Source organism: Poromitra crassiceps (genome assembly GCF_964638095.1).
Source record: "Poromitra crassiceps genome assembly, chromosome: 17".
Taxonomy (NCBI): Eukaryota; Metazoa; Chordata; class Actinopteri; order Beryciformes; family Melamphaidae; genus Poromitra; species Poromitra crassiceps.
The window spans coordinates 11,220,449-11,245,001 of NC_139635.1; the positions used below are offsets into that span (position 1 = coordinate 11,220,449).

The 24,553-nt window shown below is 42.6% G+C and overlaps 1 protein-coding gene across 1 annotated transcript in view; it reads left to right on the forward strand.

Moving 5' to 3' along the window:
- Window positions 1-23,130, forward strand: part of LOC310792200 (NACHT, LRR and PYD domains-containing protein 4A-like) — a gene marked incomplete at both ends in the record, with an annotated part of 73,182 nt that extends 50,052 nt beyond the window's left edge. Inside the window, 4 exons of the mRNA XM_083653929.1 lie at window positions 7,313-7,519; window positions 10,210-10,388; window positions 18,181-18,356; window positions 23,122-23,130. Of these exons, the coding sequence (XP_083510055.1) occupies window positions 7,313-7,519; window positions 10,210-10,388; window positions 18,181-18,356; window positions 23,122-23,130 (571 nt within the window). The remainder of the gene's footprint in view (window positions 1-7,312; window positions 7,520-10,209; window positions 10,389-18,180; window positions 18,357-23,121) is intronic.
- Window positions 23,131-24,553: the final 1,423 nt, after the last annotated feature.

Consider the following 24,553-nt stretch of genomic DNA (forward strand, 5'->3'; position numbering starts at 1 on the left):
TGATTTGGCCTAGTCCTGGACGTCACTGAAAGATCATATCAGAACATCATCATGATGTAATTGTGTTTGCTGGGAGACTTCTTTCAGATGAGAGAGGAAAAACATTCCAATACATTATTGTGTCTTCACATGTGAAAGGTCCAAAAAGAGAATTCAATCTGAATTATCCTTGTCACTCATGTGCTCATTGTAACAGCACAACCCACACCAATTAGTTCAAACACCTCCATTCAGGGCATACTTTTAATGTAAAGTGGTGCATTATGTGTGTAATACAAAAATGTCCTTAATGGTAAATGGACTGCATGACAAGCTGCCATGCAGGGTGCTGGCTATAGTCACCAAAAGCAATTTCAGGGATAAACCCCATCAACCTTCTGTAGTGGACGCCACTACGCCCTATGGTTTGATGTGTGTGTGGGAAAGACACAATGACAACTGAAAATTCTGATTTCAGAACACAAAAGCTCCATCATGAGACAAGAACTAACCTCTCCTGTTGCAAAACACGTTCTTGAACACAGCCACGCAATCTCCAGCTAACATTTCCAAGATATTGAAAAAGTTCATAAAACACCGCAAAATAAGGAGGCAGCATGTGGGGTTTTAATTACTGTTACTGACTTACCTGTCTGAAGTTGAAAGTTTTTCATCCCACGTGGGGTTTGAAATTTGAGCGGCAATGGTCTTTAGTTAGCATAAGTCATGTGCTTTACCAAGTGAGCTATCCAGACTGTTGTATTTAACTTTGTAGACCATATTATATGTATCTGCAGAGCCAGAGAAGTACTTGTCGTATTGACAGTATGTTCTACCCAAATACCACTTTCTGTCCAGATACTTAAAGGGATATTGTACACAAAAACTGCTTTCTATCCAAGTACTACTTCAAGTTTCAAGACATCACCCACTACTCAGAGGAAAAAATTACACCAATCTACCAGATGGTGGCGCTATAACAGCCAACCACCACTACTACTGCTGCTGCTGCTACTACTACTACTATTGGCTACTAGTGGCGGCTGTGGCTCAGGAGGTAGAGTGGGTTGTCCACTAATTAGAAGGTTGGTGGTTCGTTCCCCGGCTCTTCCAGTCCGCACGTCGAAGTGTCCTTGGGCAAGACACTGAACCCCAAATTGCTCCCGATGGCTGTGCCAGCACCCTGCGTGGCAGCTGGCCGCCTTCGGTGTGTGAATGGGTGAATGTAGGCACATTGTAAAGCGCTTTGGATAAAAGCGCTATATAAATGCAGTCCATTTACCATTTACCATTTACTATTCTTAGTACTTCTGCTGCTACTACTGCTACCACTCCCACTACTACCAACACTATTACTACTACTGCTACTACTACTACTACTAGTACTGCTTGGAAACCGTCAGGTCACCGGATCTCAACCAAACTTTGTTTACTTGTGCATATACCAAGTCTGAATAAATGTGCACTATCTGACATATACCCCCCAAGTCACCGGAAGCTTGGACCCCGCATCGCCGCTTGCGGCTATATTTATATTTTTTATTCTTCTCCGGTAAAACTGTATGTACAGCAGAAACTGTAAGGCTCAGCATAGCCAGACTGGGCACATAGATTGTAAATGTGCCTCACTACTCAGAAACAAAAAATTACCCATATCGGCCAGATGGTGGCGCTATAACAGACCATTTCGCGTTATGGTCCATATCTTCTGAACCGTGAGGCGTAGAATCAAAATTCCACTTCGGCTGTATTCCCTGGATCAATACGCATCTATCCATATAGGCCACGCCCATTTGCGTGTGCCTAGATTTTCCGCCATTTTGAATTTTATCAAAAACCTACTTTTGCGAACTCCTCCTAGACCGTTTGGCCAAATCACACGGGAATTTTTCTGGGACATCTATGGACTACCCCGACCTGAAGTTATTAAAGGATTTTGGATACGTGAAACCGTTTTGAAATGATAAATGTCTAAACTTTTGTGTATTTGCTTTTGTTCTTTTCCTACCCTAAAAGTGTGTGGATCTCAGAAACCATACACCCCCCATCACCCAAACTTTCCACACAGGTTCACGACATCACCCACTACTCAGAGTAAAAAAATTACACCAATCCACCAGACGGTGGCGCTATAACAGCCAATTTCACGTTTGTCGGTCCATAACTTCTGAACTGCGAGCTGTAGAATCAAAATTCCACATCTACTGGTTTCCCTGGAGCATCATGTATCTAACCCACTAGGCCACGCCCATTTCTGTGTGGTAGATTTTCCGCCATTTTGAATTTGATCAAAAACCTACTTTTGCGAGTTCCTCCTAGACCGTTTGGCCAAATCACACAAAACTTTTTCTGGGTCATCTATGGACTACCCCGACCTAAGGTTATTAAAGGGTTTTGGATACGTGAAACCGTTTTGAAATGATAAATCTCGAAACTTTTAATGAAACACACGCCAACACTAAATTGCCCACAACTCATTAACCGGTCAATTACAACTACTGCTGCTACTACTGCTACCACTCCCACTACTACCAACACTACTACTACTACTATTACTACTTCTGCTACTATTACTACTACTACTACTACTACTACTACTACTGGAAGTTGGAATGTAGCATTTTGGGTGGGGTTAATGTGTTTTGGGGTTCTGCATCTGCTGTAACATAATACACAGTTGGTTTAGATGTCACACAGTAATGCCCGATCCACAAAGACTTGACACCCACGTTTGAATAAAAACAAGTTTATGCCATAATAAGGTTACATCCGTGCCTCGTCATTGCTGTGGAACGATGGTGTAGGGGTAAAGTAGCAGACCCCAAAGCTGGAGGTCCTGGGTTCAAACCACGGCCAGGTAATTGTTTTATTTTTTGAAAATGTAGAATAAAGGTCAATCTGGATATAATTATGTATAACGCTGCTGAATACACACTGTGTACATAGCAGAATAACTGAATATGCCTATTCATGGTAATGTCATATTTTGACGTCATCTTGACATTCCTGTGTAGATGTCTAAATGATCCTCAAATCGGCTGTGATTTGGCCTAGTCCTGGACGTCACTGGAAGATGATATCAGAACATCATCATGATGTAATTGTGTTTGCTGGGAGCCTTCTTTCAGATGAGAGAGGAAAAACATTCCAATACATTATTGTGTCTTCACATGTGAAAGGTCCAAAAAGAGAATTCAATCTGAATTATCCTTGTCACTCATGTGCTCATTGTAACAGCACAACCCACACCAATTAGTTCAAACACCTCTATTCAGGGCATACTTTTAATGTAAAGTGGTGCATTATGTGTGTAATACAAAAATGTCCTTAATGGTAAATGGACTGCATGACAAGCTGCCATGCAGGGTGCTGGCTATAGTCACCAAAAGCAATTTCAGGGATAAACCCCATCAACCTTCTGTAGTGGACGCCACTACGCCCTATGGTTTGATGTGTGTGTGGGAAAGACACAATGACAACTGAAAATTCTGATTTCAGAACACAAAAGCTCCATCATGAGACAAGAACTAACCTCTCCTGTTGCAAAACACGTTCTTGAACACAGCCACGCAATCTCCAGCTAACATTTCCAAGATATTGAAAAAGTTCATGAAACACCGCAAAATAAGGAGGCAGCATGTGGGGTTTTAATTACTGTTACTGACTTACCTGTCTGAAGTTGAAAGTTTTTCATCCCACGTGGGGTTTGAACTTTGAGCGGCAATGGTCTTTAGTTAGCATAAGTCATGTGCTTTACCAAGTGAGCTATCCAGACTGTTGTATTTAACTTTGTAGACCATATTATATGTATCTGCAGAGCCAGAGAAGTACTTGTCGTATTGACAGTATGTTCTACCCACATACCACTTTCTGTCCAGATACTTAAAGGGATATTGTACACAAAAACTGCTTTCTATCCAAGTACTACTTCAAGTTTCAAGACATCACCCACTACTCAGAGGAAAAAATTACACCAATCTACCAGATGGTGGCGCTATAACAGCCAACCACCACTACTACTGCTGCTGCTGCTACTACTACTACTACTATTGGCTACTAGTGGCAGCTGTGGCTCAGGAGGTAGAGTGGGTTGTCCACTAATTAGAAGGTTGGTGGTTCGGTCCCCGGCTCCTCCAGTCCGCACGTCGAAGTGTCCTTGGGCAAGACACTGAACCCCAAATTGCTCCCGATGGCTGTGCCAGCACCCTGCGTGGCAGCTGGCCGCCTTCGGTGTGTGAATGGGTGAATGTAGGCACATTGTAAAGCGCTTTGGATAAAAGCGCTATATAAATGCAGTCCATTTACCATTTACTATTCTTAGTACTTCTGCTGCTACTACTGCTACCACTCCCTCTACTACCAACACTATTACTACTACTGCTACTACTACTACTACTAGTACTGCTTGGAAACCGTCAGGTCACCGGATCTCAACCAAACTTTGTTTACTTGTGCATATACCAAGTCTGAATAAATGTGCACTATCTGACATATACCCCCCAAGTCACCGGAAGCTTGGACCCCGCATCGCCGCTTGCGGCTATATTGTCTATTTGTTTTTCTTCTTTTTCTGCCCCCAAAGTGTGTGGATCTCAGAAACCATACCCTCCACATCACCTAAACTTTCCACATAGGTTCAAGACCTCACCCCCTACTCAGAGAAAAAAGAATACACCAATCCACCAGATGGTGTCGCTATAACAGACCATTTCGCCTTATGGTCCATATCTTCTGAACCGTTTGTCCTATACTCAAAATTTCACTTCTCAGGGATTCCTTGGATAAAGACGCATCTATCCAGATAGGCCACGCCCATTTGCGTGTGCCTAGATTTTCCGCCATTTTGAATTTTATCAAAAACCTACTTTTGCGAACTCCTCCTAGACCGTTTGGCCAAATCACACGAAAACTTTTCGGGGTCATCTATGGACTAACCCGACCTAAAGTTATTAAAGGATTTTGGATACTTGAATCCGTTTTGAAATGATAAATCTCTAAACTTTTAATGAAACACACCCCGACACTAAATTGCCCACAACTCATTAACCAGTCAATTACAACTAGTGCTGCTACTACTGCTACCACTCTCACTACTACCAACACTACTACTACTACTACTGCTACTACTACTACTGCTTGGAAACCATCAGGTCACCGGATCTCAACCAAACTTTGTTTACTTGCACATACCAACTCTGAATAAATGTGCACTATTCAGTGTCTATATTATCTGACATATACCCCCCAAGTCACCGGAAGCTTGGACCCCGCATCGCCGCTTGCGGCTATATTTATTATTATTATTATCACTTCGAAACACAGTGCAAAACTTGTCATCTCAACACAAAAATAAAATAACAATAACCGTATACGATTATAGCAGCAGCCAATGACAACACATTCAAGCCATCCTAAAGTGCGTTAGTGAGTGTAGTACAGAGTCCGGGTCTGTCTGTCTCTCAGGTGTAATAATCCCACAACGATCACGGCTTTAACAAGTGTCACAGGCTGTGTAAACAGTGTAAAGTGGGCTCTCTGTAACTTGATCCCCGGGTCTGTCTGTCTCAGGTGTAATAATCCCACAACAATCACGGCTTTAACAAGCATCAAGGGCTGTGTAAACAGTGTAAAGTGGGCTCTAAGCGTCTGGGGCAGTTGCCCCCTCAGATTAAAAATAAATAAAGAAAATTTAGGGGGACCAAATTTTAAGGGGGACAAAATGTCCCCATGTCCCCCTGTAGTACCAACCCCCCCCCCCCCCCCCCCCCCCCCGAGATGGCGTTTAGCACGCCATTTCCACAGCACCCACCAATTAAAAGTACTTGCCACGGCTATCCTCGCACATCGATCTTATTACAAATGCGGACATGCAACGTTAGTTTGTGGAATGCAGGGAGGCTCATACTTGCACTTTGTTTAAAAAGAAGGGTTTGCCTGCTACCTCCAAATGTCAATAAGTGCACAATTTGACATGTTTACCTGTTACCTGCTGCTGCTGTGATGTTAAAATAAAAGTTGAATTGAGGAAAAACCCGACTTTTTATAGCCCCCAAGGTGGCTATAACAACTGATTGTTGGACGGCTTTAACCACCGAGAGTTGTCATGTCTGTAACTGTAACATGCCACCACATCAACGAAAAGTGGGAGTTGAAGTAGGTGAAAAAGACGAGACATGCTTTTTTCGGGCAACACACACACACACACACACACACACACACACACACACATCAAACAAACGACATTCATGTTTTGTTTTTCTTACAACCTTAATGATTATTCGGTTAATTGATCGTTAAGGTCGTTAAGGAAAATGCATGAAATTCCCATCCCTAGATTTGACTACACACCGGTCACGTGCACTTCATTTTGATCGGGTAAAGCGCAGCAGATTTTCGATGCAAGTCGAAAGTCTGTCTCGAGAGATTAGCCTATCACAAGACAGCAAATTACCTCTGCTCTAGTCATCAGCCTATCACAACACTTTTAGCTTGTTGAAATAACACACCCACCAATATAGGGAGAGAAAAGTCTGTAGTATGTTTGATTATACATTAAGAGAAAGCACTGCTGATATCGATACTGTTGCAAGTGAGTATTGTTTCAAATGTTTAGGATTGATACTTATAGATATTGACAACCTTTATACCTGACACATCAGAATTTAAGTAAATATCTATAGTTCTTCAAACATACAGAATAGTAACTGTTGTTCTAAACAGCAGTGGCTTAACATGTTACAAAGTAATGTGTCACACATGACTAATAATTACATTACATTACTGTAATCACATTACTTTTTCCTGTAACAGAGTAAAGACATTACTGTTCCAGGTTCAGTTTTATATTCTGTTACTGAGCAGATCGGTTGTTTCTTGAGTTTCATTCTTTAGTCGAGTTCAACTCTTTATTGGTCTAATATCTATGAAAGATCCCTCTCGTCTTGTCCTGCCTTCAGCTCATGTGAGAAATATCAGAATTACAGAGAGTGACATGAACGAGCCGACAAACAGGAAAATATGACTCGGAAAGTTGTAATTTGTCTAAGGTGTCTAATGGTGTCAGGCGGAACTGTGTTACCAGAATTTTAATCGAACTGCCTCAATTATTGTAGTTATCATTAGTAGTAGTAGTAATAGTAGTAGTAGTAGTAGTAGTAGTAGTAGTTGTTGTAAATGCTTTATACATTTTACTTGCATAGTCTCAGCTCTGTTTTGATATTTTACATTAGGCTAAATCTGTAAACAGAGTTTCCAACTTTGAATGCTCAGAGACCTCAGCTCTCAAGTCCTGGTCTCAGCTCTGAATTCCATCTCCCCTTTATCCTTTATTCAGATTGAGGGGCTACAACTTGTCAGAGACTGACTGTGAAATCCTGGCCTCAGCTCTGAAGTCCAACCCCTCCCATCTGACAGAGCTGGACCTGAGTCACAGCAACCTGATTCTGGAGGAGACTGAGGATTCAGAATGGAAGCTGCATTCAGGAGTGAAGCTTTTCTCTGCTGGACTGGAGAGTCCACACTGCAGACTGGAGACTCTCAGGTAGGATGTGGTTTTAGAGGCTTAGATCTCAGATGTTGCTCATGTTGTTTTCACCAGAGGTGGAAAGTGGAAAGAGTACTGATAAATCCTACTCAAGTACAAATAAATAGGGTTACTTTAGTGAAGATTAACTCAAGTACAAGTGAAATTACGAGTCCAGGAAATTACTCAAGAGTAAAAAAAAGTTGCCTCTTTAAAAGTACTTGAGTAAAAGTAAATTTGTGTTACTTTAAAAATGTTTTATTTATTTATTTGCGGGACAATGCACATTAATGAACATTCTCCTTTATATAAAAGGGAGCAAGTGGGCAATGTTTGTTTCTATTTTTGCCCCACTGATGATGTCACAATGTCTATGACATCAGTGATGTAATCAGATGATGTCATCATTATTGACAAATCATCATTATGACATCACTGATGTTGTCATAGGCACTGATGTCATAGGCATTGTGACATCATCAGTGACAGTGATGTCACCAGTAATGTGAAGTTGGGCAACTGTGCGCTGCACATGCCAAAACAGCAGGCGAGGCCACGCAGCAGCGGAGCTGTAGGTGAGGCAGCGTCATCAGTGCCAGCATTATTGACCAAAATCATCTTATGACATCACTGATGATGTCAGGGGCACTGATGATGTCATAGGCATTGTGACATCATCAGTGATGTCATAGGCATTGTGACATCATCAGTGACAGTGATGTCATCAGTGATGAGAAGTTCAGCAATTGTGTGCTTGTGCATGCCAACAGAGCAGGCGATTGTGCGCTGCACATGCCAATAGAGCAGGCGAGGCCATGCAGCATCCGAGCTACGGACGAGGCCACGCGTTTCATTCGGTAGCGGAAGGACATCCCTGCAAGCTCTGCCATTGTCTCCGACCAGCTCCGACTGACCGGCTCCACTCCCTGCGTGTCAAATCTGTCGATCTTAACTTTTGTGTCGAGTTAGTTTAGTTGTTACACATCCCGGGTTGACAGATTCTGTCCTCCATTGACTTCCATTCAAAAGTGCTATATTTGGCCATTTTTCAAAAGTCATTCATTCCCTGATGTTCATCCATCCTGGAGGGAAGGCGTCAAATTATAGTTTTTACTGTGTTTGAGTATTTCACCCCAATTTGACCAGTTATGGCACAACAATAAATTTCATGCAGTTTACATGAAATGTAATGGGTTACATTTGATTACCTTAGAATACATTATTATGTGATTATACATATGATTAGAACACATTTTTATGCGATAAGCTTCTAACTTTGATGGGTTCAAGGTTAGGGGGGGCAGCCGTACCAGTTCCGACACAACCCTGCAGTGTTCACCAGTCTATTTTGATGACAAATAACCTTATTTTGGGCTCAAAGTCCTAGAAATAAGCTGTTGGTAAAAACAGGTGATGACGTCAGACATTATGGTTGTCTAATGACTGACTCAGATAATAATAATTACTGTATGAGTTACAATGAATAGTTGGCATTAGCGTCTGGCATTAGCTAGCTGTTAGCCTGTGAATGTTAGTTACATGGCAGTTAAACGCCACTGAATGACCAGTTTGATATAACTGTTAAGCAGTTTCCATAACTTCGATATATACTGGCTGGTTGTTGATATTTATAACAATATTGTGGCCTCTGGACAAACATTTTGCAGAGGTAGAGTCAGCCATACTGTTTCCGGTTTACCGCCTGGACTGTGTTGGCCTGGAAGGAAGACAAAGATCGTATATTGAATGAGGAGCAAGGCTCTTTTCCTTTTTTGGACAACAGCGCTATGGCCATGATGTTGTATGTTAAATCATGATGTGTGTTATTACAGCACGCGCTCATGTACTTTCATAGAACATCAATGGTGTACAGGTATGAAAAACTGACCGGACCGGGGCTTTAAGTGTTGTGGTGGTGCTAGTCTCGCTTACGGGCTCTCCCAGCAAAGGGACGAGGTGAGTCTGGCTGGGGACGCTTTCTATTGTGGACTAGAGGGAAAAAAGCTGTTTACATCCATCCACCGAACTTACCATGCAGGCTGCTTCATTGCATAATCCACATCAATCGTTTTCAGCGTGTAGCAACGGGCTAGCAACTAGCGCTGCTGTTGTTATTATTTCAAAGGCAGCAGCGCAGGCATTTGAGCTCGGCAGATTCGACACGTACAGCAGCAGAGGCATACAGATTCGACATGGGGGTTTGGAAAGGAAATCCAAATATGGTCGCAGCCACAGTCAGAGCGGGTCGGAGCCAATGCAGTGCTTGCAGGGAGCGGAATGGGATTTCCATCCGGCACCGACTGAAATGGTCGGCACCAATGAGAGAGCTAAGTCCACCATGCTGCTTCCCCCGAATCAGACTATGGTGGTGCTAACTACCAACATGTTAGTTTGTGTAGCTTGTTAAATAAATGTTTACCTCCAGCCTAGGGTTAATTTAGGGACAAGTCAAGGTTAATTTAGGATCAAGTTATTGTTAAGTCGGGATTAAGTTCCCCATCCGACTAAGATTCTGCTTTTTACCATTACTGTCAGAGAAACTAATGTCCAATGTTGTAAAAATTGGATTCTGAAATTGTGACAGCCTGTCTGCTTTCAGATGGAAAGACTCTATAAGGCTGACAAGATGCTGTCAGTGTCGATTGTTGTAATCTTTCAGGGATATTTTATCTTATACCTGTAGCTATTTTGCTTTATTCTTTATTCAGATTGAGTGGCTGCAACTTGTCAGAGGCGTACTTTGAAGTCCTGTGCTCAGCTCTAAAGTCCAACCCCTCCGATCTGAGAGAGCTGGACCTGAGTGGATGCAGGTTGTCAGAGTCTGACTGTGAAGTCCTGGTCTCAGCTCTGAAGTCCACGCTGTCGTGTCTGAGAAAGCTGGACCTGAGTAACAACAACTTACGGGATTCAGGAGTGAAGCTGCTCTCTGCTGGACTGGATAGTCAACACTTCAGACTGGAGACTCTCAGGTAAAATCAGTTTACAGTTTTTCTCAGCTGATTTGACACATTTCTCCAAACTAAGGTCTGTTCTCTCAAAACAGGATTCCTGAATCTGCAAAGGTCGCCATGCAGGTTCTACACAAGGATTTGAGTTTTATTGATCCAGCTTCATATACACAGCAGTGAAGCTCAGTGACAGAGAGGATCAACCATGCTCTGATATCTTTCTATTAGGTTACCACACCTCTCTCTGTTCCTCTCAGTCATAATTCAATGTCACATCTCCAGCTGCTTCAGAATAGAGCAGCTAGATATTACCCAGCGGGAATGTGATATCATCATGTCCCAGTTTTAACACCTGTCCTCTGGTTACCAGTTAGATAGATAATTCATATTAAAATGTTACTGAACAAATTTAAAGCAGGCTAGTTTTGGTCCTGAATTACACTGTGAAGCGCTTAGTTCCCTGTGAGCTGAGGGCCAGCTGAGATCTTCAGGTCCTCCCAACTTTCCCTCAGACTCAACATTGAAAGTGGTTTCACTTTAGTGAGGCTGCAGATTCACTATCAGCTTTAAAAACACACATTTATTGACTTGCTTTTGTGTAATTTTGTGTAATCTGTTTGGTCCCTGCTTCATCTTCTTTCTCATATTTGTATTTATATTATTATTTAAATTATGTTGTTTTTAAAGTTATACCCACTTTATGTATGTATATGTATGTATGTATGTATGTATGTATGTATTTATTTCATGGCCTGTTGTGCAGCGTAACAGTGCATGCATTGGTTATTCAATTTTAACCAGTTTCCCTGTCAGTGTTAGTGCTCCAGTCAGCTCAGTATACAGCACCATGCAAACACACTGGGACCTGCTCTCGACCAGGGACTCATCAATACAGTCTGTCAGTAGAAATAATACAATAAAGACATTAAAAAATGTAATGGTTAGTTAACCTCATCAATACAGTCTGTCAGTAGAAATAATACAATAAAGACATTAAATACAAGGGTTAGTTAACCTCATCAATACAGTCTGTCAGTAGAAATAATACAATAATGACATTAAATATAAGGTTAGTTAGCTTCATCAATACAGGCTGTCAGTAGAAATAATACAATAATGACATTCAATGTAAGGGTCAGTTAGCCTCATCAATACAGTCTGTCAGTATAATACAATGATGACAACAAATATAAGGGTCAGTTAGCCTCATCGATACTCTGTCCACAAAAATGACATTCATTAATACACAGGACAATATGTTACTATCCCTTGTGCCAAAATCCGAGGTAAAACACATTTAGATGCCCAACCCAGATTAAAACCAAGCTAACAAACAACAAACAAGGTAACAAGCTAACAAACAATATACAAATCACCAGTTAGCTGGTTAGTCAGTATAAATAATACAATCATGACATTAAATATAAGGGTCAGTTAGCCCCATCAATACAGTCTATCAGTAGAAATAATACAATAATGAGATTAAATATAAGGTCAGTTAGCCTCAATGATACAGTCTGTCAGTAGAAATAATACAATGAGATTAAAGCCCCCCTCCGGGGTCACCCCTATGTTCCCACAGCCCTATGCTCCCACATTTAGGGTTAGGGTTAGGGTTAGGGTTGGGTTAGGGTTGGGTTAGGGTTAGGGTTAGGGTTAGGGCTGTGGGAACATAGGGCTGTGGGAACATAGGCACGCTCCCCCCCCCCTCCAGTGTATTTTGTCATTTCAAAGATTAAGTTCATGTGTTGGTGAGTCATGACCTGGTCTGTTGATTAGCCACAGTTAGCCAATGTATTTATTTTGTGCTCAAAGTCCCAAGAATAAGCTGTTGGTCAAAACGGGTGATGAGGTCAGACATTATAGTGGTCTGAAGACTGACACATGATAGACAGATAATACAGTACAGTATACAGTAAATAGCTAGTATTAGCCTCTGGCATTATAGCTAGCTGTTAGCTATGTTAGTTACGTGGGCATAGCTACGTTAGTTATGTGGCATAAAACACCAGTGAATGACCTGTTAACCAGTTCGCGTCACTCTCTTTCGATAAAGCCCACCAGCTTTGATATATGTTGTCTACTTGTTGATAACAATATTATGGGCCCTATCTTCGCAAAAGCGGTAATTTAGCGTTTAACGCAGCGTGCAATGCAAATTGTGGACGTGCACAAGCGCATGCCCGTTATAATTGTAACTGACATATGCGTGCCACATGCCAAACCAAGCGTTTCAACACTAAAATGTGGGGATAGATGCATTATCCTATTGTCAGCAGCGCGCAATTATTTTGCGCTAAGAGCTTTGAAAAGCACCTCTTAGGCCTTAAAATACTCGCTGCGCTTGAGCGCACCATAATCTCTCCGCTGCGCAGCGCATAAACGTCATTACGCACGGACGTGCCATTCCAGGACATCAAATTCTGCTGCTAAAATTGGGTAACCAGCAGATTATTCGGTGAGGCAATCAACTATAATTCACTGAGAAACTTTTATCACATCGCAAGGAGGGGTTAAGGTAAATGAATTGAGAAAACTTGGAGATTGTAGCCTGGAATAGGCTATTCACCTTCACCTGCTATCCCATCACCCGGAGGGTTGTTGGCACCACAGTCAATCTGTCACAAGCTCTCTCCATCTCTCTCTGTCCTCGGCACGAGTCGGCAGTTCAATGTTTCGCAGAGTTTTAATTGAGTCCACTGTAAATCCTCCAATCTTTTCTTTTGTTTCTGCCGTTTACCCGCTGCAAACACATTTCTATTGTCAAACCCCAGTCAACAAAATAACCCGAATTGCATCAAAACACAGATGTTTTTAACAGGTATATGATGTGATGGTGTTGTTATGAGATAGGGATAATATATACAGTCAATAGGCCTACACCTATCCAAATTACGCATGGGCAGAATTACAGCATGCCTCACACAAACTGTATTACAGGGACTGCAAGACGGGAATCTGTTTGATTGATATAACGCCCAGGCATTGCCAGGCCACACCTGTGAATAATTCTGGTGGTTAACACCGCCCAAATCCCATTTGCTTCCATGCATAAATGATTTGGCACGCCTCTAATCTGCGCTTGCGCCCGTTGTTGTGATGAGTTATCGTCCCCCGCGAGTAATTGCATGCCCACCATATTTTGGGGTTGTTTTAACTTAAAAACAGGGAGGTCACGTCTACCCAAACAATTATATAATTTTTAAACAGTTATGTTTCTGTATAAATCATTACAATATGCTCCCGTGAGGTGGCGATGCGTTTAGCTGCTGCCAGGCGGGGGTGCAAAGCTTGGCATAACACCTGGACACTAGCGCAAGGTGGACTGCAATCTTCCCTCCCTTAAGGCATGCGCAAACAGGGGATATCGCCTGTACCAAGATATAGGGCCCTATGGCTCTAATCTAATGTTTTCCAGAGACTGTCCTGGCGGCATGACTGTTTATAACTGTTTACCGGTATTTATGCTCTGGGCGCAGACAAAGAGTTGAACAAAGAGAGAAGAGACAAAGAGAGAACAGTGCTGCAGTCATTATGCTGCAGTAGCATAATGAGTGTAACAAGCCCTAATTAGCCTTCGGTTCTTATAAATGTAAGGTCTTTGTCACAAATGATGACGTGTGTTTATACAGCGTGCACTCATGTATTTTTTCATAGAACACCAAGGGCCCTATCTTGGCAAAAGCGATAATTTAGCACTTGCGCGTCTTTACCGCAAGGCGCAGGTGCAAATTGGAGGCATGCCAAGTCATCTGCTATTCTCCGTGCCCTGCAAAATGCCACCTTTGTGCGGTCTTAACCACCTGCATTATTCACTAGTGTGGCATGTCAATGCCTGGGCGTTACATCAATCAAACCAATTGCATTCCTGGGGATACAGTGGTGCAGTGGTAAGCGCTGTCGCCTCACAGCTCGAAGGTCCTGGGTTCGATTCCCACCTGGGACGCTGTGAGCGCTGAAGGAATGCGTGCCCGTCTAGTCTAGTAGGAACGGGGGGTCTTTTGAAAGAGATGAGCTAGAAATACAGACTTGGTGTCTATCTTATGTTTTTTGACCATTATAAAGGTGTTGGAATGCTTATCTTTACTAATGAAGATGTGTGTGGACCCTTAATCTGCATATTTCCAAGATGGCGGCTACCTGAATATGAGTTTTACCATAACTGTTGATGCTTTTAGTAAACTCGGTGTCCATTTTATGGTTTTTGAGTTTTAGAAACACATTGTAATACTCAGATTCATGATTTAATCTATCTATAGCACTCTACTTTGCATAGTAAGTAGGCTACCAATATGGCCGCTAACTGATTTTCTTTTTACATACACTTTCATCCAGATTGAGTGTAGACTTGTAAGAATAAGTTACCATCAAACTGGTGGAAACAAACAATCTACAGTATGTATCTTACAGATTTTATTGAAACTATTAGAGAAATATAGTAGAACCCATTCCCATTGATACAGGTAATAGCCAGTCTGTGCATCAATGCTCTCTATAAATGTGAAATGCTATCAATACTGATCAAACGTGTTTAGAATTTGAACAAAATATTACAATATCAGAAACAAAAACAGAAGAAAACATATATTGGTGCCTATGTACAAGTGAGTAGTAGCCTACTTATGTCCATGGGTTGAATTGAGTTAGAAGTGCTCAGTCCTTTTGATTTACCAGGGTGACTGATTTTGCATAAAAGACTTCAGATGACAAGTGGTTTTTGTTTATATCCTTATATCCACAGCCAGATTACTAAAATAGTGTTGTCTCGACCCTCATTGTTGGTACAGGCAGTCTTGCATCCACATTGAGGTGCCACGGGCTCCAGCTTTACAGTATTCACAGCACCCACTACATGACTTTTTGCAGACGCAGCAGAGAATGATTGCTCAGGCTTTACTGGCATCTGGAAGATGGGTCCAGTAAGGTTCCAAAGTCTTGGTCATGGAGTCCCAGTACCAGCCCCACGTACTGAACTCTGGATATTTTGCTGGACAGAGGTTGCCTGATTCCAGTAGTAGAAGCTGGCCTGCAGCAGTCCCCATTTTACATGCTGAATCAGTGCATCTTGGGTGGTCGGCAGGTTCTCTTGATGCATTTGAAAAAAGCTAATGTCTAGCATCATCTACTTGGATGGAGCCACAGCTTTTGCTGTACATGACAACCCCAAGGTGAGGGCGACCAGGGTTTTGGGATGAACTCCTCCTTTCTACCAAGAAGGATGTTATACTTTCCAACAGATCTGAATATGACATATCTGCACTTCAGCCTTGTAACCATCCTGAAGCAGACACTACAGTAGAATGATTTATAGCACCTGGCATATGCTGGGCTAGTAGCCATAGAAACTCAGGATCCATACGTCCGACAGTGATGTTGTAATACTTGCAATACTGCAATAAAGCTGGTCACCACATCGGCTCGCCAGGTACATCCATGGTAAGAGGCTAATGCCAACCTCGTCTCTCCTGGATATCTCGGTCCAGACGCTCGCTATAAACTGCTAACTGACAATCGTTACTTCAACCTCAGCATCTATTATCATGGCAGTGGTATTGTTTGCCCTCCTGGTCCTGCTCTCCCTGCCCGTCATCATTGACCTGGAGGTCTCAAGAGACAAATGGGTCCCCAACGATCAAGGGGAAAAATGTAATCTTTTGTACTATAACCGGGGAACGGGCTCATGTATTACCTGTTTTCATTTTTGCCCCCTCTGGATAGTCCAGGCTAATGTTGACGATGCTCTGCCTTATTTTGTCTCATTGTTTAGCCCATTTGACTGGTTGCTGTCATTTTTCTCTGGTCCGCTAAGCCACTGCAGACCAATGATTATGCCTGGGGGTAGTCAGCCTGCACCCAAGCTCTCAGTCAGGAAAAAATGTTTTTTTGTCTTATTACTTTTTTTATCTGGTAATGTTGAACTCAACCCTGGCCCTAACCTTAATTCTCCGACTAGTCCTAGTGGCTATAATTCTAGAAGCATCGACCCGCCCGTCAGTCCCTCCCACCTGGACAGGATTCTTGCATCTCGAGGTCTTCACATTGTACATCTCAATGTAAGGAGTCTCTTAAGTAAGATAGATGAAATTAGGTTTATGGTCAACAAAAACAAGGCCCATGTTATCTCTTTCTCTGAGACTTGGCTGGACAGCTCCATTAATGACTCAGAGATTGAAATTCAAAACTATATAGTAGTAAGAAAGGACAGAAATCGTAAAGGGGGGGGGGTCTGCGGATACGTTTGCTCTGATATTTGTTTTAACATCAGAAATGACCTTGACAGTGTGCATTCCGAGGCGATTTGGTTGGACATTTTACTGCCCAAAACAAAACCCATCTTAGTTGGGATTTTGTACAGGCCCCCGACACAATCGGGTTTTTATGACCATTTGGAGGAGTCATGCACCAGCGCCGTTGACCACGGGAAACGTGAAGTCATTTTGATCGGAGACTGGAACACAAATGTTTTGAAAAAGGACTCCTTAATTTATAAAGCTTTTATTGATTTTTGTAAGACCTTCAGTCTCCATCAGTTGATTTCAACATGTAGAGTATCCACTTCATCACAGACTCTTATAGATCTTATTGTAGTATCGGACAGGCACAACATTTCCAGCAGTGGTGTAATCGATTGTGCCTTAAGTGATCATGCAATCATTTATTGCACTCGTAAAACTCAAAGACCGGTAACAAATTGCCACCACACGGTCAAAATTAGACCTCTGAGGAAATATACAGCTGAGTCCTTATTGCACGAGCTGGGAAAGCTGGACCTGTCCCGTGTCCTCAGTTTGAAGTCTGTTGATGAAGCTTGGTACCTTTTTAAATTCATGTTTTTGAGAGTGTTAAATAAGTTGGCCCCTGTCAAATCGGTTAGATTCAAAACCAGAACAGAGCCCTGGTTCAATGCAGACATTATTGAAGCCATTAAGGCTAGAAATAATAGTCTGCATGTACATAGGAAGAAAAAGGATGAATTATCCTTTGGCATCTTTAAACAACTGAGGAATAAAGTCTTTAGATTGATCAAAAAGGCCAAATCTGAGCACTACAATGAAGTTATTACAGAGAACAAAGATGATCCTCAAAAGCTCTGGAAATCTCTTAAGCAGTTGGGGTACAACAACAAGCTAAAAACAAAAACTCTCAACTTGAACCTTATGCAGGAGGGCACCCTCACCTCGGACAAATCCAAGGTTGCGGGTATTTTTAATGAATATTTTACTACTATTGCAGACACTCTTGTAAATAAGCTCCCCTCCCTCTCTGGGCGGTATGGCCAGGATCATGTGGACTGTTTTTACAGAGGTCTGGGAGTCCAGGCGGATGGCTTTCAGCTCAGGGCTGTGTCCGATGAGGACGTGCTGTTGAAGCTCAGGGCCCTTAAACCTTCAAAAGCTACAGGTGTCGACAACATCCCAAGCAGGTTCATACGAGACGCTGCAGATATCATTTCACCCGTTATCACACACATTATAAATCTGTCTATCAAATCTGGTCAGTTCCCTCAGGAGTTCAAACACGCCAGAGTTATCCCTCTGCACAAAAAAGGTAGCAAATTAGAACATGGTAACTACCGCCCCGTCTCAATTCTCTCTTCCATATCCAAAATAATGGAAAGAGTCATCTTTGAACAAATCAACAGTTATCTCACGTCTCATAGGCTCCTGTTTGATTTCCAGTCTGGTTTTAGAAAATCATACTCAACCGACACCTGTTTGCTCTACCTAACAGATCACATCCGCAAGGAAGTGGATACCGGTAAGTATTGTGGTATGGTCATGCTGGACCTGCAAAAAGCATTCGACACAGTTAACCATAACATCTTACTCGGTAAACTCAGGGCTCTGGGTTTCAACAGCACGTCCCTCGACTGGGTTCGGTCCTACCTGGACAGTAGACGGCAGGTGGTAGACATAAATGGGACACTGTCCCGCCCCCTCCCCATTAGCTGCGGGGTCCCCCAGGGGAGCATTTTGGGTCCATTATTATTTTTGGTGTACATAAATGATATGCAATCTGCCTGTGACTGCCCTCTGTTCCTGTTCGCTGATGACTCCGCCCTCCTGTTCTCCGACGCGGACAAGGGGGAGGTAGAAAAAAAGCTCAGCATGGAACTTTCGAATGTTGGTGTTTGGCTCTCGGACAACAGATTGTCTCTCCACTTAGGAAAAACAGAGTCAATTTTATTTGCGTCCAAATTTAATCTTAAAAAATCCCCGGGATTTTCAATTATGGTGGGTGACGTGTCTGTACCCTCAAAGGAGGAGATCACCTACTTGGGATGTATCCTGGACAACAAGCTCTCAGGCGAAAAGATGGCTCTAAAAGTTATTTCTAAGGTCAATCAAAAGACCAAATTTTTTAGCTCGCATCTCCCCAGTCATAAACAGTGCTACGCTGTTGATACTGGCAAATGCTCTAATTCAATGCCACTTCGACTACGCCTGCTCCTCGTGGTTCACAGCCACTGCAGCCAAACTTAAAACCAGACTTCAGACGGCCCAAAATAAACTGGTGAGGGTTGTCCAGGGCCTACACCCCAGAGCCTCTCTCCTCCGCTCTCACTTCCTCAGCCTCGGGTGGTTGAGAGTGGAGGAGAGGGTTTCTCATATCAAGCTGTGTATGGTCCACAGGATCATTAATCTGAAAGCCCCTGTGTACCTCTCTGGCTATTTCCGGAGGGTTAGCGAGGTGCACAGTCACTCCACCAGGGGAAGCTCAAATAACGTTGTTCCTTTTAAATTTAAAACCTTAATAGGTAAATTTACTTTTTTATACTCAGCAGCGATCCTGTGGAACAGTCTCCCCGAAAATATTAAAGATCTCAGGTCCAAACTCACGTATAAGTCCACCTTAAAACAGTGGCTACAGAGCGGCCCCTAAGGTTGGCCCTTTCTGCAGTAATTGATTCGAAATGATTATTGCAGAAGTGTAAAATGTATTGTTTTTACATGTATATTTGTATGTGTATTTAGGTACGTGTACATGGGTGGAAGTGTGTACGCGTGTATTTATATACATATAGATGTTTTTTTTGTATTTATTTATATGTGTAACGCATGTAGTGTCTAGTGTGTTCAATGTCCCTCGCGCACACACGCGCTCATACATGCACACATACACTCACTCCATTTGCTTCACTTCAAGGACCACAATGGAAATAAGCCCTCGGGCTTTGTTGTGTTTTATTCCTTTTGTTTCAATGAATCTGGTCTTACGCTGTATTTCTCGTGCCATTGTTTCAATAAAGTATTCAATCAATCAATCAATCAATACGCTTCTTCTACACATTAGGCCTCACAGAGCACTGGATTGGCTTCACATGTGGAAAGTACATTTACTGTATGTTCACAAAATCTGCAATGTTCTTGGTCCCCAGAGATCACTGGCATTACATCTCTTCCATGTGCTAAAATGATGTGATACTACATCAGCCTTCCAGGGCTATGGGAAAAGGAGTGGATGGGCAGCTTGGGAAGCAACATCGGATCTCACTGAGACCGTGGACGCCTTCACCTTGGAGCCTGAACCGATCAACTCAGATGTCGATGTCCAAAGACTGGAAGCATTATGGTTGTTGTCATATCCAGCAAGAGCTGTGTCTCCAGCCAAGTAGATGAAGCCAGACATCAGCTTTTCTCAAATGGTATCCCTTGATAACTTGCCTCCCACCCAAGATGCACTGATTCAGCATGTCAAATGGGGACTGCTGCAGACCAGCTTCTACTGGAATCAGGCAACCTCTGTCCAGCAAAATATCCAGAGTTCAGTACGTGGGGCTGGTACTGGGACTCCCATGACCAAGGCTTGGGAACCTTACTGGACCCATCTTTCAGATGCCAGTAAAGCCTGAGCCATCATTCTCTGCTGCAGCTGCAAAAAGTCATGTAGTGGGTGCTGTGAATGCTGTAAAGCTGGAGCCTGTGGCACCTCAATGTGGATGCAAGAGTGCCTGTACCAACAATGCAGTCAAGACAACAATATTTGATTAATCTGGCTGTGGATATAAGGATATAAACAAAAAACACTTTACACTCAATCTAACTTAACCCCCCCAACCCATGGACATACCTAAGTGTTACTCACTAATTGTTTCAATAAAATATGTAAGATAAATACTGTAGATTGTTTGTTTCCACCAGTTTGATGGTAACTCATTCTTACAACTACAAAAGTGTATGCAAAAAAGAAATGGGATAGCAGCCATATTGGTAGCCTATTTACTATGCAAAGTAGAGTGCATAGATAGATTCAATCATACATTTGAGTATTACAATGTGCTTCTAAAACTCAAAAACCATAAAATGGACACCGAGTTTACTAAAAGCATCAACAGTTATGGTAAAACTCATATTCAGGTAGCCGCCATCTTGGAAATATGCAGATTAGGGCTCCACACACATCTTCATTAGTAAAGATAAGCATTCCAACACCTTTCTAATGGTCAAAAAACATAAGATAGACACCAAGTCTGTATTTCTAGCTCATCTCTTTCAAAAGTTATAACCAAAATCTTTTTCGGACAGTGGTCATATTGGATTCGGCCGCCATGGTGACCCCGGGGGTCACCGGCTCGGGCACTCTGGCTCAATTGTTAGAGCATGCCCTGGGATAATTCTGGGCAAAATCTGGTGCTTTTAGACTTGATTTGCATGAACTTAGCCTCAAATGTCCTTAAAAGTCCCTCAACTATTATGTTTTGCATGGTGTTATAAATTGAGTGATAACACACATTTAGCTACCATTGGTGCAATGCTCTCACATATTTTCTAACTTTAGAGATGTATACCTTGCCAAAAATCAATATGAGCATTATTCCCAACCCTTCTGGCCCATGGACTAATATGTAGATAGATTTCTTTTGCAAGATTTTGAGAGTAAAGTAGACACTTTTTTCTAATGTTTTTGAGTTTTACTATACCAAACCTGTTAAAATCATTAAAACAACCCTCTCAATCAATTCCTCATGCAGAAATCATACAGAAAAGTGGTGTCATTTGTCTCTGTATGACGTGTAGTTCAAAAGTTATGACCCTTATCCATTTTCATCAGACATCGCAATATGCCCGCAAAGATGGCCACCAAACGGACGCATGGGACACTATTTCAACGGGGTAACAACAAAATTTGTTTATTAGACACCTTGAGGAGTATAAAAATCTATGTTAGAAAAATATATCTTTCGGGTGCGCGGGGACCCCCCGTTCCTACTAGACTAGTCCGCATGTCCTCGAGTGCCCACCGCCCGGGTGGGGTCGTCAAAAGGGCCTTTCTGTGTGGAGTTTGCATGTTCTCCCCATGCCTCCCGGGGGTTTCCTTCATATAGGAACCCCCTTCACCAAAACATGCAATATCCTAGTTGCTAATGTGGTTCCTCCTCTGGTCGTTAACACATTGAGTGCCAGCGACGCCATATGGCGTCATTAGAAATTTACCGTAGAGTGCCAGCGACGCCAAATGGCGTCAATAACTCGAAATTGTTTTTTTGACGGGGGGGTGTCCATCTCAGCTTCTTGAGGTGGGGCACGCAGAGCAGCACACAACACTGACCCAGACAGACCCAGACAGCAGGACAGGGTTGGCAAACGCAAGCCAGAATATCCGATGCCCACCAGCAGCAAATCAAGATCAGCAAGAAGCTGCAACCAGCAGCGCACGCAGGGGCCAGCGCTGCTGGTTGCAGCTAAAAATATTATTCTTCCAAACAAAATTCCCTGGCCTTCACTGTTTTATTGAAGGAAATTATTTTTGAGGTGTGACTACATCAGAAAATTAGCTTCAGAGTCAGTGATGTGTTTGAAATGTTTAATTTCACAAAAGGGCCATTATCTCAGCCTCTAAAAAAAAACTGCTCTTTTTTGTTAAATCAAGCTATCTTCTCCGGCTGATAACTAAAGAACGGAAAATGGGATCAATAAACTTTTTTTTGCAGGTGATAGAAGAGAGTCTCATCGTTATTTGTGCGTGTTCAGTGTTTACATAGTAATTATTAAAGAAATTATATGACTGTTTTAAAATGCATTGCGGCCTATGTGGCACAGTACAGCAACTTTTGCCCAAGGGCCGTGGCACTCAAAGTGTTAAGGGCGCCTGTTCAGAGGGAGGGGAACTGGTTGGAATAGCGTGAACCTCCCACGTGCTATGTCCTACCGGTGAAGCTTCCTCTGTCAGGTGAAAAGAAGCGGCTGGCTAACTATCCATGTCTCGGAGGAAGGATGGAGCCAGTTTCAGCTCTCCCCAGATCGGCAGAGGGTGGAGTAGCAACCAGGATAAATAAATTAAATTAGCACTAATGGGGGATAAAAATGGGATAAAAAATCGGGGGGGGGGGGGGGGGGGGGGGGAACAAAAAAAACAATTGCATTCCTGTCTCACATTCCCTTTAATACAGTTTGCAGGGTGCATGCTGTAATTATCTCCATGCGTAATTTGGACATCTCACAACAATCATCACATCAGATACCTGTTAAAAACATCTGTGATTTGCAGCTTTTAATTGATGCAATTCGGGTTATTTGGTTGACTGGAAAATAGAAACGTGTTTGCCACGGGGAAACAGGGACATTTGATTGACAATAATATTGCAAGTAGACTACAATGTCCAAGCTTTCTCAATTAATTTCCCATTAACCCCTCTTTGTAGCCTATTTGTTCCTGTTTGTGTTTCCACAGAAAACCTGACAGGTCTGGTTGGGGATAATTCGTTTCAGTAGAATTCATTTATTTTCACTGAGAGCAAGGGCGTGTGAGTGACATAGATGCTGATAGATGATTGTAGGCTACTCAAAGGGGGGGGATTGTAGACTAATATTATAGTAGGCTAATAATTATAGCATTGGCTATTAATTAATCTGGGCGATGCAGTGTGTTGTGCGTGTGTGAGGTTTCGGAGAGAGATAGAGAGGGAGAGAGATGGGTAGAGAAACAATATCAGCAGCATGTTTGTGGCTCTTTACAGGTGATACCAGTTTTTCAGTGAATAGTTGATTGCTTCACTGAATAATCTGCTGTTCCGCAATTTTAGCAGCAGAATTTGATCTCCTGGTTTTTGTATTTTAATGGGACATATAGTTACAGTTAGTAGACGGACAAGCCCGACGGACATCCATGTGTAATGACGTATCGAAGGCTTTCCCCTGCATTGCGTTGTGCAGCACAGAGAGTAATGGTGCGCTCAAGCACAGTGGGGTATTTTTGCGCTAAGACCTGCTTTTCAGAGGTCTTAGCGCAAAGAGTTGCGCACATAGGGACGATAGCAAACGTGAGGATTTAGCGCAGCCATGCCTGGTTTAGCATATGGCACACGCGCAGCTGCGTAGAGGCGGAAAAAATACGGAAAGAACAAAATGGCTGTCTGCACTCTTTCGACGATAGCATAGACATGGCGTTACGCGACATGGCACGCAAACCGGGGCGCAAGCGTGAAAAGCAGATAGTGCTTGACAACAATAGGGCCCCAACAGTTATACAGTTAGGAAAAACTGACTGGAGGGGGGCTTTAAATATAAGGGTCAATTAGCCTCATTATACAGTCTGTCAGTAGAAATAATACAATACTGACATAAGATATAAAATATATATAAATATATAACAGAATAATATTTACACATGTCTTCTTGTCCTTCAGGCTGAGTGTCTGCCAGCTGTCAGAGAAAAGCTGTGAAGCTCTGGCCTCAGTTCTCAGCTCCCAGTCCTCTAGTCTGACAGAGCTGGACCTGAATAACAACGACCTACAAGATTTAGGGCTGACGATGCTCTCGGCTGGACTGGGGAGTCCACACTGTAGACTGGAGACTCTCAGGTCAGGATCACTGTTACTGTTCAGCAGACCCAGGGCTTAAAATTCAGTTTGCAAACTAGGGGGGAATTCCCCCCTTATGTTCTTCAGATAGGGGCGATTTATAGACTTTAAGGGGGATGTTTTTCAGGCGATATAACCGACAAATACCTGCTTCTCCTGTCCAGTAGGCTAAGCGATAATACTGTAATTTCACATTTTTGTATTCAAAAAAGGAAGTAGTTTATGCACACCTGAGTCTAAATTACTATGGCTTTTGTCATGTTTTTTCTGCAGACTAAGCCATAGGCTTTTGGTTCTATGAAA